This window comes from Acanthisitta chloris, unplaced genomic scaffold (assembly GCF_000695815.1).
Source record: "Acanthisitta chloris isolate BGI_N310 unplaced genomic scaffold, ASM69581v1 scaffold650, whole genome shotgun sequence".
NCBI lineage: Eukaryota > Metazoa > Chordata > Aves > Passeriformes > Acanthisittidae > Acanthisitta > Acanthisitta chloris.
This window is the reverse complement of record NW_008649756.1, coordinates 198,482-213,262: the sequence shown is the minus strand read 5'-3', so window position 1 is coordinate 213,262 and position 14,781 is coordinate 198,482. Positions and strand designations below refer to the sequence as shown.

Sequence of the window (14,781 nt, the reverse complement as noted above, 5' to 3'; positions counted from 1 at the left end):
ACCCTGTTTGCATAGAGTGAAAAGATGCCCTGCTATAAATATTGCCACCATTTAAGTTCAAGCCAGAGTTTCTATGTTCCCTTTCTTGAGGCAGTGCAGCCTGATAAAGAACAGATGTAATATTTCCAGCATGTATGCCCATTGTGTACATAATAGCATCTGAGGTTTGCCTATGCCTATTATGAATTATATTCCAAGATTGCTTTCAATATTGTCAGTTTTCAATCATTTAGAACTTCAATTAATTGTCGTTTCTTTCAAATTCATGAATTCTCTGAGTAACTTAGCTTTTAAACATAATTCAAGAAAAATTCTTACACATGAAGTTGAAACACAAAATGCATAGATGAAGATAAAACTGAAAATTGGTGTCCATGAGGTCAGTGTTATTCTGGCTAAGAAGTCAGAAAAGAGGAGAAAAAAACCCCAACTTTGAATCTGCAGTGCACAGATTTCAGTATAATGCAACAGTTTCTGCACTGTGGTATATGTGTATTTACTGAGTTGCTGTTTGCAATACTGACCGGCAGCTACATAATGCAGATCTGTGAACAAATCATTATGTTTATTTGGTAATTTTATTTTTTTTAAGTACAAGAAACTAATTGGAGTTGGAAATTGAAGTGTAAGCTTTTCCTTGAAGATTTTTATCATGGTTAACTGATGATAGAGTTCCCTTTCAAAAATAATGTCCTTCAAATTAGATGAAAAATACTTGATACCTGTCATTTCTCCTAGACTGGAAGACAGGTTCCTTAGTACTGCAGAGACATTGCCTCTGCATCCTCTTGCATCAAATATGTTGTTTATTTTCAGCTCTTAGTTTTATTTAGTTTATTAGTTATCATATGCTTGGAACAACTTCTATATATCTGTATCATTTGTTGGTGCAGTAGTGCCAGGGAATAAAGCAGTGTGTAACTTTATATTTTTAATTTTCAAAAAATTTACTCTTCCTTTTATTTTTTCCTAAAAGTATGAAACTCAGTATTGGAGTTTTGTTTCTTCTGTGTAAATTCACAAGTCCATCATTTATTTTTTGTTGAAAAATGATAAAAATGGGTTTTTGTAAAAATTAATTTTAATCTGCATAAACAAACCTGAAATTAGTTCAACCAAGGTAGTGTTGAGCTGCTCTGGTACACTGATCATAATTCACTTCCCACAGAGTCTTTATACAATTTGGAATATTATTGTGGAGGCTGGTAGAACTTCCTAATAGTTAAGGTTGTCAAACTGCTCTGTCTTATAGAACCCTGCTTCCACGTGCTTATAATCAAGTGCTTGTAGTGTAAAAAATTACTTACTAGAAATAGTAGCATCTATTTTTTGTGCCTTTTTTTTTGCATTTGTTTGTTTGGTTCATTTTGTTAATCAATCCGAGATAAATTTTTTTTAGTTCATCCAGAAGAGGTCAGATGTCACTGAGCTCAGAAATGGGGAAGTAAAAAAATCACGTTGTTGAGAAAATTGATCTCATTTTCTTGAAAATGTTGAGCATTCCATGCCTTATAACAAACACAGGAAATTAGGAGTGTTCTTGATATCACAGGTGTACTTCATTGGTAGTTTAAAAAAAAAACCAAGGAAGGAATAAAAAGGCAACAAGCTTCTACCTGCTTAAGCTTAATAAAGAAATGTTCTCCTAGAATAATGTACCTTGGTGATGCCCAGGGAACACTGTTTAAATTTTCTTTTAGTAGCTGGAAGTCTGATGAGTGTCTATTTTACATAAGCTAGATATCTTGCACCTCCTGTGTGTTAATGAACTGTTTAAACTCCATCTATAGTGAGTAATTAAATGCACCCTAAACCTAGTGGGAGCAGATGTCCCCTGAAATGAGTTGCTCAAGGTGGGGATGAAGTCAGGCACTGTATTGACAGTTGAGAACTCAGTGTTGTAGGTGCTGCTGGTAATCTGCTGTCATTTAAGATATGTGGAGGAAGAAGCTATGACAGAGTTGAAGGAACAAAAGGCAGGTGATGTATCAGCGACAGGAGCCTGGGACTGAGGTGGGAAGGAGGGAAACTGAGTGGGACTTGATGACTGGCTGAAAAGATTGTCAGCTGAAGGAAGGCAGACAGTAAGGGACTAACAAATTGTCTGAGACAAGAAGCTGGTGCCAAGGAAGGAGTGGGCATCTGCCGGTTAAAAGTTGTGTTCAAAATTTATGACAGAAAATCTGTATGGTTTTGGCAGGGAGAATTGGTAGATGAACCAGTGGAGTGGGACTGGAAATGAAGGATTGCAATAGAGATCTGTAGGGTGGACTGGCTGGGGGCAACCAAAATGCTGCACAAAGATCCAGATAAAGGAAAGTCTGGGATCAAGATTGCTCAGAGCCCCATCCATCCTGGCCTTGAGCACTTCAGGGATGGAGTATCCACAGTCTCTATGAGCAACCTGTTCCAGTGCCTCACTAGCCCCACAGTAAAAAATTTCTTGTGAGACTAGGGTAAAGATTTGGAAAGGAAAAGAGTGGTAGAAGCCTTGAGTAATTAGGCTAGATAACTACTATCAGCAGCTATCTCAGAAACCCACTGTATTAAGGCACACTAGTCACATGTGATATGCTGACAGCTAATTCCTGTCATGACTTTTGTGTTAGTTTAGGTGGCAGATGTCTAATAAATGGTTTTCAAGTTGCCCACATGATCCAAATGTTGAGAACTGTCACTGTGGGATTTCTTTTTACCTTTTTTTAATATAGGAAAATTACATATAAATGATACCACAAAAAATATTTCTTAAATTTGAAAAATCTCAGCCAGTAGAAAATGCAATAAGTGTGGCACTGGTATATTTTTATGAAATCTCCTAAATATACAGTCAGAATGGCTTTTTATGGAATGTTATTTCACTGCTGATCAAAGTTTGATGGATGTATCAGGGCTGAGGAGCAGAGAAGCTGAGGAATGAAGCAACTTTGAAGGAGAAATTTCAAACTGGGAGTTGCATTTGTAGGATTGGTGGTATGATGCTTAGATCATTATTTTCCTGGAGAATTAGATTCTGTACCAGACTCTACTGTGTAATTTGCTGAGCAGATCTTGTATACTAGGCTTGCTTTCAAGGGGTCACTAACTCCTCATCCCTTATTGGGAATATTCCTTGCTGGAGTTGTAGCTTTCAGGTCTCCTTCTGCTAGAGTTGTTCAATCTTGATACCTGCAACTGAGGTGAATGTAAGATGTGCCTTGAACATTAAACTACATATAATGCTGTCTACAGTGGGAATTAAAAAAGTCCCTGTCACCTCAATTTAGGCATCCTAGATTAATGAAAATTTCTTAGTGTAATCTGTGTACCTCTGCTCCCCATTATAAAATGAGCTATAATGCTACTTCTTTGGGGTTTTGAGAAAATTAATTCATTTATATTTGTTGTGTTTTGTGAAATGCTGTACTTGGTAGCAAGAGAAGGCCTATGAGGAAATTAATAATTCTCTTTTCAAAGCTTTGAAGAATTGACTATGTTGAATAAAACATGAGGCTACAGACTGAAGATGGAGGGTAAAACAAAGCACTGAGCAGCTGTTAATGAAGTGAGCTCCTTTATCCTGCATCTACAATAAGGCAGCACATGTGGAAAAAATCGTACAGGATCATGCCATTGAAGACTGTAATACAATGTGTTTACCATTCTTTTTCCATAGGGTACATTGTTTGACATTTCCTAACTTTTGATGCTTGCTTCTGTAAAATTAATATTTTGTTAGTGAAAGATCTTGTGACTGATACAAAATGGAATCAGACGTACACAGTAGCTGATGTGCTTCAGGCTTTTCATGGCTACAGTGCAGAAGGAAAGCTACCATAAAGAGAGGGAATGTAAACTACCCCATGTACCCTTTGTGGGTTCCTTATGTTTTCCTGCCATGCATCTACAATTACCCTTATTCAGTGGAGTAGATGTTTTTTGATGGCTGAGTTGTAATGATAATTTCTGAGTACTTGTGGGTTTTAACTTCTGCTCTCCCTTTGCTGATGGTACATTTACACTGAGTGGAGGGCTTGGAATTGGTTAGGATATTACTGGCAATTCTCTATCAATGAAAAATTTCTCTTTGCTTGTCAGTTTGCTGGGCAACTGTTTAAATCAATTCAGAGAAATGCGAAGAAACCAGGATTTTGTAATACTTTAAACCCATCAGAAATTCCTGGGCTCTGCCTGCTTTGGGTCAACACTTAGATAATGATTTTTTGTTCTGCAGTGTATTTTACCCATACTTATTCAAATATTTTCAAAGTATACATAGGTGTTTCCATTAATATAAATATATTGCCACTTCAGGACATAAACACAAAACCCTAAAGTTATAAAAACTTTACACAGATGCAGTTATTATTGTTAGTTCTTTCTAATATTTCCCTTCCCTGTGACTAAATATTTTCAATTTTTTTGACAGTTTCAATATAATACTCAGTGTTACAGAATACTTTTTTAATGACTCAGGTAATACATTTTAATTGAAATGATATCTCATAAGTAGGAAATTAACAAGTGGTTGTTTATTTTTTTGTTTCTAGAGACAGTGTATCTAGTTTAACCTTTGGATTTTTTGCTGACTCTTGCTAATTCATCACCTTTTTTTATGCAGAATGTTTTCCTAATAAAAAAACCCCAAAACAAACAAAACAAAGAAAAAAAGCAAAAAGAGGATAATTTATTTTGTTTAGTTTAAATATTTTTTTCTCTAGTTACAGATGCAAATACATTCTTTCTGATTTATTTTTAAAGATAGAAATATCTCCAGTATGAACATCTAGTTTTGCTTTGCGTGATCTCAGACTGACTAAGAAAAAGTAGAGAAGCATATGAATTCCATCTCCCCACTCTGATACATGTGTCTGTTCAAGACTTGGAACATCTCAGAGGTTGATGGGGCAATGAGGTTAGGTGCCCGAATGGTTTGAAACTGCTCTTCTGTCCTGATTATTGTAGTAATTTTAAGTCAGTTGGAGAGAAAGGGGAAATAGCAAGGGCTGTCAGAGTGTCCGTGTACAGAAAAGAAAATAGCCTCCATCTATCTCCGTGGCAGCTAGAATTAAAAAATCAGAAGGAGTGTGGTTGATGCTGCTGTTATGTGCAGTACTTAAGCATTCTGGGAAGTGTTCTTTGTACATGGTTCTCAAAATCTACAAGAAAATCTTTATTATTTTTCTTTTGTTATTTTTGCTATTTGGAATAGCTGAGGTTGAAGACATAGTCATCATAATGTAAACTGCAGATAGAAGTAGATATTGCTAGATAAGCTGTCAGTATGGGCACACCTTAGCCAAGAAGAAACCCAAAGCAAACGTTTTCCTTTCTTTACATGTTTCCCTTTGTGCACATCACATTTTGGAGAACAGAAACTTTCGTGCAGACTGACTGAAATTTAAAATATATCATCTAGTTATTCAGAGCTACTGTAAATGCAGCTATGCTGCTGCAATCACTGCTGAAGAGTTCTTGTGGAGATTACCATCAGATTCCTAAGCTCTTCAGTGACCTTAAATGCACTGTGTTTTTCTTGAAGACTGTCGTGGTTTAACCTCAGCCAGCCACCAAACCCCACACATCTGCACACTCACTCCCCCACCAGTGGAATGGGGGAGAGAATCAGAAGGGTAAAAGCTAGAAAGCTTGTGGGTTGAAGTGAAGACAGTTTAATAGGGAAAGGAAAAGCCACATACACAAGCAAAGCAAGAAAATTAATTCACTGCTTCCCACGGGCAGGTGTTCAGCCATGTCCAGGAGAACAGGGCCCCATCACATGCAATGGTTACTTGAGAAGGCAAAAACCATCAGTCCAAACGTCCTCTCTTCCTCTTTCTTCCTCACACTTTATGTACTGACCATGATGTCATGTGGTATAGAATATCCCTTTGGTCAGTTTGGGTCACTTGCCCCAACGGTGTCTCCTTTGAAGCTCTCATGCACCAACTTCCTTGCCAGCATGGCAGTATGGGAAGCAGAAAAGGCCTTGGCTCTGTGTAAGCTCTGCTCAGCAATAACAAAACCATCACTGTATTATTAACTCTATTTTCAGCACAAATCCAAAACATAGTTCCACACTAGCCATTGTGAAGAAAGTTAACTCGATCCCAGCCCAAACTAGCACAAAAACCTAGAGACAGAGCTGTTATTATGTTACTTTTCTGCAGAGCAGTATGGACTTTACAATATAACATTAAGTTCAGTTGGCAAACCTGTAGTATTCTCAGAGATTTGCGTCTTGGAGTTTTTCCTGAGAAGCTGCCTGCAGCCTGTAGTATTATATACTATGTTCATAATATATATGAATACATATATATACTGTATTCATAAAATAGCATAATTTAATTCTGAAAAGAGATGAAAAACCTATGTCAGGTTAAATGCTGGGTTAGGAGGTTATCAGTCTATTAATAGAGAAGACAAATCTTGCTTTTTGTTTGAGCAGTCAGTGCAGAAAAAATATTATTTGGGTGAGGCAACCTGCCTGTAGTGGAGAAGACCCATATCAAGATTAGAATAGACAGCAGGACTCCTGAACCCAACATATTTCTGCTTTGCAAACGTTGTTACTGCATACCCCAAAGACGTACTGCACATGTGGTCCTCTTCGATGATGGCAATCTGCTACTTCTGCCAGATACTCTGATATGCCAGATCTGTATAGTAGGTATGGAGACTGTCTAAATCCTGGACCTCGTGTTATGGAATTTGTTTCATTTTGGTAGTTCTGTTGTGCTGAAGGTACAAAACCAAGCAGATAAACTCCACGTAAGTTATAGACAGACAGCAGATTACTTTTAAACAATGTTGAGATTGTTAAAGTATAGCACTGAAAAGTCAGGCAGTGGCAGGATATATACTGGCATTTCTTAATCTTTTGGGACTTTTTCAATGTGTTTGACATGATTAAATCTTTGGATATCGATTGACAGGGTATTTTCTCTACATGGTCAAAACTTCGTTTTACTGTTTGCTCTGAGTGTTCCAGGGGCTGAACACCATAGCTTATGGAATTGTAAATGGTAGGACCTCTGCCCTCCATTGTAAATTTAAGGATATTGCAGGCAATCTAGGGAAGTGAAGGAGGAGGGACTTGCAGAGATCTGTCTCTGCTGTGGTGGTGATGTGTTGTATTAGATCATTTGAACCATACTTTTAGAAGGCATAATTCTCTAGTGACTCAGCTGAGACATCTAGGTTATAATCAGAGCTGCAACTGGAGTCAAATGAATGGATAAAAATAACAGGGGCTCTGAAGAGAGATGTCAGCAATGTATTTTTGTTCAATGTCCTGTCTATAAAATGGCACACAAATTCAATTGATACCATTATGTGTCTAAATAAGTTAATTAACATGTACAAAGCACATAAGTACAAGAAGTGCTCTATTGGTGACAGGTCCAAATGCCAGTGGAGTTCACCTCTTGCTCTTTTGCCTACCCTTTTCCTCAAAGAGTAATATTCCTGCTTTGCTGTACTGGTTGAATTGCTCATTGTCACTAACTGGATCTGTGTAGTGATCTCAGAGGAAAACTAACTAAATTAAGGCCTACAGGGCAAAAATTGGGCTGGAGCTGTGCTGCAGATTCTAATCTCCCACCCTTGTCTGCCATTGACTAAGTTATGTAACCGCAGTAAGGTGAAAATTAAAAAGTTTATTCATTGAACGTTCTCCATTTCATGTGCTGAGTGACACTGGTGCAGCATAAACACAGCTCTTGTGAAATCTCTTCCTACATTAGCTGTTATGGGAGCCTTCTAAATGAGCCCATGTGCTGTTTCTTGTACTGCTGTACAGCTAGAAGATGTGCAGGCAGGAAGACAAAAGAACTCTACGTGAATTGTTGCGATTCTACACCCTTCTGACCTCCACTGACATTCTTGTCTTTCACTACCTAGAAGTTGTTAATGTTGTTCACAACCTGTGGAAAGAGAGGCCAGTACTACTCTATAAAGACAGTTACTATCCGGTAGTTTAAAATTAAGTTCTGATAAAAGTGCCTAAATGTTACTGCATTTGAGAAATTATTACCTCATAAGACAAACTTTGAAACAGCTGCTTATTTACAGAATGCTTGGTTCCATAATTTTATATAAAGTTATGTTGTTTGGCACTGACCATGTGTCAGTGTAAGTGATTGATGGTGTGGGACAAAGGATTTTGCAGGGATGTGATATAATATGCATCAAGATAAGAATTTCTGAGACAGTATTGTTGCTGAACTAGATGGAACAAACACATGCACACACACACACGAGGAATTCTGAGATGAGAAAGCACCTGTGGCACTTACTGTAAAGACCTGCAACACTGGCAGAAGATATGGAGTAACACAGCAAAAGAAGAGCATCTGTTGAATACTTAGGTAGTAAGTGAGACTTTCACAGAAAGATTGTTTCAGATTTGCCTGGATCATGAAAAATTTCTGCAGGAATATATTTTGTGAACTCTCCTGAGTGCCTTAAAAAGTCAATAGTGTGCTTACTTAATTTCTTTGATTTGATGGCAGTTTCTGGAAGCCAGTGAGTTACACATGAAATACAGATTAACGTCCTATCCCAGTATACAAACTTTATGGAAAATCCCTTTTAGCATAGAAGGAAGAATTCAAGTGTAGGAACTTCATGGCATTTAACAATCAGTTCTTCAAAATTTATTCTAATGTCTGCGAAGGGCACCCAGGTGTAACTTCGTGTTTACTTATTCAGTCAATAGGAACAATTTATGTATGAAAGAAACACGAGCTTGATACTATTATTGTATACTGCAATGAGATTTTTAATTAACACCGAATAAAAGCCTCTCTTCTGGTTTTAGCATCTCTCCTATGGCAATGGTAGCTTACATGTTGATGCAGCCTTCCAGCAGACACTCTGGAGTGTAGCACCAATCAGTTCAGGAAGCGAAGTTGCCCAAGGTAAGATTGACTCGACTCAACTTTAGTTATTGAAAGTAGATGAAATATTTTAAAAATCAAATTGTTGTGTCAAATGTGGGAGTGGGTTTCTCTTATGTAAACATTCAATACAATAAATAAATGTACACATGTTCTGGAAACAGAGGGAAGGGTATACTGAAAGTTACACTAATGGTTTTCTATATATTTTACTGAATACCCTACAGCTCATTCAAACCTTATTTTTGTGAAAGGTATGATAATATTCATAACATTTTTCTTTAAAGGCCTGGTTTAAAATATTATCTCAAATTATTCTGATGTATGCAGTCATGGTTACATGTTTCTGAGACTGAGCATAGAATGGGCAAGAAGCTTGGAAGCAGGATGTGAAATCCTAAGAGTGAAGACTGGGAATGGTTATATGGGGAGCATATGGTTGGGAACAAGAACAAGAGGGGGGGAAAGACAGAATGAAAACAGCTTTAAAGAATTATTTATTTTATTTGGGAATTAGGAAGGAGGGTTTTTTAAAATGAAATTTCTGACATTGAAACAACAAGGATACCTGAATTTATGCCACACTGGTTCCACAGAGAAGGAAAAAACAGTCATATTTCTCTGAAAAGTTTGTCACAGTGTAAAGCCTAATGATTTCTAGTTTCCTACAGACTGATTGTTTTGAGTGAGTGTTGTAATAGAACCCTAAGAAGGTTAAAGCTGCAGGTCCTTTTGTTTCTTATTTCTTGGGATTTTTGGATACTATTCTTTAAGAAAGCAATACATTGAAATTTCACATCAGGTCTTTTTATCTGGTATATTTTAAAACTAATTTGTGGAGTCTTCGTCCAATTTTGCTCATTCAGATTTTTAGGACAGCATTGCCAACATCTCCTTTCTATATACTCGTGTGGTACGTGTAAGAATCGTTCTGCACATTCAGATTCTCTGACATGGTTTCTATTCCAAACCATTACTAAAAAATGCTAGTGCATTGCTTTATAGTGTCCTGAACTTTATGGAGAAAACCTTTTCCTCTCTAACCTGTTGCTCTTTTCTATAAATTCCATTTTCCTTGTCCTCTCAGTACTGGTAGCACTTCTGTGTCATTCTTGTTAATAATCCTGGTATGGTTTATGAGCTGAGGCCCAGATTGTGCTGTGCCACATCTCTGCCTGGTGAACTTCACTAGTAAGACCTGCCTGTCTCTTTGAGAAGCAGAAGTCCATGATGATAGTGTCATGTTGTGTACTCATACCCCCAGGAAATAATGTGAAAATAATGTAGTGTGATTTTCATGGCTCTGCATATCTCTGTGGATTTACTTTTCTTTGTTGCTATGACTTCCCATTTTCACTTTCGTCAGGTACAGACACTGTCTTTATTAAGCAGTATGTTTTCTAGAGTAGATCAGCTGGCTAATGTCAGAAAGGATTAGGGCAAAGGCCTTTTTCAGGCAAACCCAGCAAATGTTCCTGTAATCAAAGGAGTCTTGTTGTGAAGGGAGAGTGAATCCGACACTTAGTGTGTAAGGCCTTACTCTATATGCCTCAGTAAAATTGATAGTGAAACTGCAGAAAGTTACATCAAAAAGGATGCAGAAGGAAAGAAACCTATTTTTGTTAGTATCTGTAAAATGATTTTTCATATTCATAAGTAAAATGTTAATATATAGGAATAACTGCACTACAATGCTCTCTCTTAATCAAAAACTTCCCATTAAAAACAGATTAATAAGTTAAACTCTTCAGTTAAATGAAATTACTTTGAAGTGAAAATAATGAATAATTAGTCTGTAAAATGAACTAGGATATTTGAGGTAGTTAAAAGAAAATAATTTCGTTTTTACATGAGTTTATGTAAAACTGGTTTATGGAGAAGTCAATTTATTGTCTGAGTCAAAGCAGAACTTTAGAGTCAGACTAATTCTGCTAATACTGTCAAGTGGATGGGAGTCACTTTAAAATAAGACCAAACCTGGATGACTACTTGAGGTAGAACATATCCAGGATTATATTGACACAGGTCCATGTACTAGGGTCCTAAAATATTCCCTGATGTATATTCAGGGAAAAGATTTCATGTAGCTTCAGAATAAACCTGTGAAATGTGTACTGTGTGACTGTAGGGGCTTCAAAACCATTTCCCTTTACAGATCTCTTACTGCACAGTAGCACTTGTTAATAAAGGTATCGCTTCAGAATATTGTCCCAATAACAATTTTTTAAAACAATTTTGCTGTAACACTAAACCCAAGGAATTATGTTACTTCATCTCACTCAAGAGCAGAATTTGATATTAACCAGTTTTAGCAAGAAGGAAAGGTGAGTTTAGAAAGCAAACAATTTTTCATGTTTAGCTTGTCAAGCTGAAAAATATACCACTGAATTGTGTTTAAAATCTATTCAGTCTTAGTATTCTTCAGTTAGTCAATTATAATGCAATATTTGTAGGATAACATAAAATTACATTTCTTTTTAATGTGACATCTCTAATGCATATAAAGCATCTCTTCTCTTAGTATCTTTATTGATTAGAATTATGGCCTTACTTTCAGCTTCTGGCTGCAGTGTCCTGGCACTTCAAATATTCTGATCCTACATGTATGCTCTATGCCTTAGTTTGTGAACACATATATCTGTACCTGTATACTGTAAAGCAAAGTGTCTGGCTTTGAACCTGCATGTGCAGTGGAGGTATTGGCAGGATAGGAGTTTCCCTTTGGAGTCTCAATAAACCATGGTTGTTGGTTGTGAATCTTATTTGGAGTGGATTTTCCCAGTAGCTTTTCTCACAGAAAACTTCCAAATACACCAAAAAGGGTTTTAAAAGTAATGACCTAACTAAACCGGTCTTAGTTTTGTTACTACATAAACTGGCATCCTTAATTTAAATCAAATGAAAAGTGAGTAGGTAAGTTGGAAGTTACCCACTTTTTCTTTTGTAATCTGGGAGTGGAGTACTTGCTTGCTTGTTTCCATTGGCTCAGTCTTTTTCTGAGTTGTGGTAACTCTGTAGGATTCCCTGTCTGTAGCTCCTCTTTATCCTAATCCACCCTTTCCTACTTGCTGACTTGGAGCTTTCCTCGCTTTTCAATGTTCAGCTGGCTCCCCAGGGTATGAGATATCTTCCCCTTCTTCTGACTCTCTTTGTAAAAGTAAGATAAAATGCCAACAAAAAAGAATGAAATAAAGCTGATAATATTTATTATAGTTTGAACTATAGTTTTGCACATTGCTGCCTTCAGACAATTGCACTTGATTTTCTCCCTTCATTCAAGGTTATCTGATAGGAGGGGATGTTCTGAGGTTATTGCATGGTCACATGGATGAATGTTTGACGGTCCCTTCGGGTGAACATGGAGAAGAGCAAAGAAGGTAGGTTTCCAGCCTATAACACAATGGTAATAACGAATGTTGCAGAGTCTGTGTCACTGATAGTACAGATATTTGAAGGATATTTTGATGAGATGTATTACTTCTAAAAATGAGCATTGTTGAGACAAATGTTGTACATGAGCTTTTTTTTTTCTTTGCAGTATTGTTCAAGTCTGATTTTGTTTACCGGGTGTAAAAGCAATAGTGATTTTTGATAATTTTTTTTGCTATCTTTACTGATTTATAAACACTGTGAATGGGTTTTTTACTGTTGTTTTCTTGTTGTAATCACAAAAACATCCTTAGGACAGGGTATGCAAGATTATTTCCCAGTCCTTCAAGGCTACTAATCTGGGTATTGATCTCAGGTCTACCTGTCATGGCAGTCTAGAACTTGATATATGGTTATTTTCTTGACTCAAGGAATTTTAGAATGGAAGTTGAGAAGTAATAACAGCTCAGTATATGTCTCTGTCTATTATCTAAAAAATCCAAACAGGGAGAAGTGACATTGAAACTGGCATGTCTCAATGGAGGGATTGCATGGATGAATCGGTCCTCCTTATTTGCTCTAAAAAACATGCCCTAAGCTTCTTTTCAGTAGGGCAGTGTCATGTGATTTATTCCTACATTCAGCCTAAGAATTGCTAAATGTTATTTCAGAATAGTTTGTTTAATGCAGCATATTGAATAGCTTCCTTCCCATGACAAAGAAAGTGCTAATCATTCATTTCAAAATGAGTTTTCTTGGTTTGCAAATAGAAATGTTTTTTTAATTCAATTTTATTCTTATTTGTAAAGATAAGGACAAGACTCTGGAAGCTCTCATAAAATAGAGAAAAAGTCTTCTATGAATTTCTCTATCAATGAGAAAAACTTCAGTTTTCTTATCCAGCTGCTGACCAACCCTTGCTATGTCTCATTTTTAGACAAGAGAATAGTTTTTGAATGCAGAAGATAGTTCAAAAATCTGATACTTAAGATATTATCAGTTCATGTTTTAATTTTAGTTACCATGTGAGATTGATTACAGCTTGAAGTTTATCACTGCTATTATTATCCTTGACCTGAAAGTGGTAAAAGGTTAAGGTGATAAATAAATAGGACCCTATAGTGTTTGCTGTTACTTCACTCAAAATCCTGCAAAATGTTTTATAAAAATGGCAATTGCAGTGTAACTGCAGATTCATAAGGTGATCAAGCACTTCAGTAATGAACTTCAACACTATAAATCTATCTCTTTTCAACAAGACCACAAAAATGGAGAGCAAATTAAGAAAAAATTGATTTGATTTGCTTGTGCATTCACATGATGTATCTCTCTGTCCTGCAACATGGGAAGAATATGGTTTATTTCTGAAACTGCAGACCAGTACTGTAAGCAAGTTGGATCATTGTATTTCTTTCTGCAGTGTCTACCCTTCCTTGTATCTGTTTAAAACCCCAGAAGAAGTGGAGCTAGTAGGCAACAAGTAGTATGTATGTCTTCAGCTTTGTATTTCCCCGATAGCAGTACTGAAAAGCATTGCTCTCAGTGCTTCACAAAAGCAGATTTGGTCTTCTGAAATTGTTGTTCAGGAGCTTTCTTTACAAAACAAGCAAATTAAAAATAAGTACGAGGGTGTTTTCATATTCTTCTTTCCTGAAGTTCTTCTATTGCTTTTTTTAAATATTATTTTTTGCTAATAAATGTAGAATATAATCTATGATTACATTTAATTATATGGAGTATATCAGCTCTGTGCCCCACACTTTCTCCTCTTAAATTATTAGTAAATTTAGTTTTTGCTGAAAACCTCTATTATTCTATCTCTAATTAGGACTGTTGCCTGTTCAAAATAATTTGTGGCTCCTTTCAATTTTCAGTATGTATGCATACCTTATTTTGATGGGTGTGATTCAATAGTTGGCAGAATTATATTAAAAAATATGGGTAATTTTGGCAGGTAGGAAATTGCAAGATAAATTATTTTGGCTGTCATTTCAATTTAATTTCTGTAACTTTTACATGGCAAAATATGATATAGTTGGAGTATAATAATTCCATATTATACTTTCACTGCCTTTTCCAATAGTCTGATGATAGACTATTGTGATTGTGCTTGGTTTATTTTGTTCCAGCATATGCCTGAAGAGCAGCTCTGCTCTGCAGAGTGGCAGCATAAAGGAGCACTGTGAAATTCCATTCCTGTTGTGACTCACTAACTCCTCTGTCTCATTTTTGTTTTTCTGCGGAGGCTTCCTCTTTATGCCTTCTCAAATAAATAAAAGATCAGGCAGTCCTAAAATAACAGTTTTATTCTATAATGTCACCTGGTATCTATTCCAGGGAATAAATAAATAGTTTAGGTGTGGAGGATCCTCCTAGGCAGTTTCCAAAAATAAGTGCTGTTTTACTCTATTCTTAGAACATTGATACAGTTACATAAATTTGAGTATAAAAGTGTTTTAGAGTACCAGAAGTCCAAAATAAAACACACATTCTCAAGCTGTCATACTCTTGTATGAGAGTTTATACTGTGATT

The 14,781-nt window shown here is 36.3% G+C and overlaps 1 protein-coding gene across 1 annotated transcript in view; it reads left to right on the top strand.

The window, feature by feature from the left end:
• Window positions 1–14,781, top strand: part of RYR2 (ryanodine receptor 2 (cardiac)) — a gene marked incomplete at its 5' end in the record, with an annotated part of 271,378 nt that overhangs the window by 58,820 nt on the left and 197,777 nt on the right. Inside the window, 2 exons of the mRNA XM_009069811.1 lie at window positions 8,801–8,900; window positions 12,160–12,256. Coding sequence (XP_009068059.1) covers window positions 8,801–8,900; window positions 12,160–12,256 — 197 coding nt within the window. The remainder of the gene's footprint in view (window positions 1–8,800; window positions 8,901–12,159; window positions 12,257–14,781) is intronic.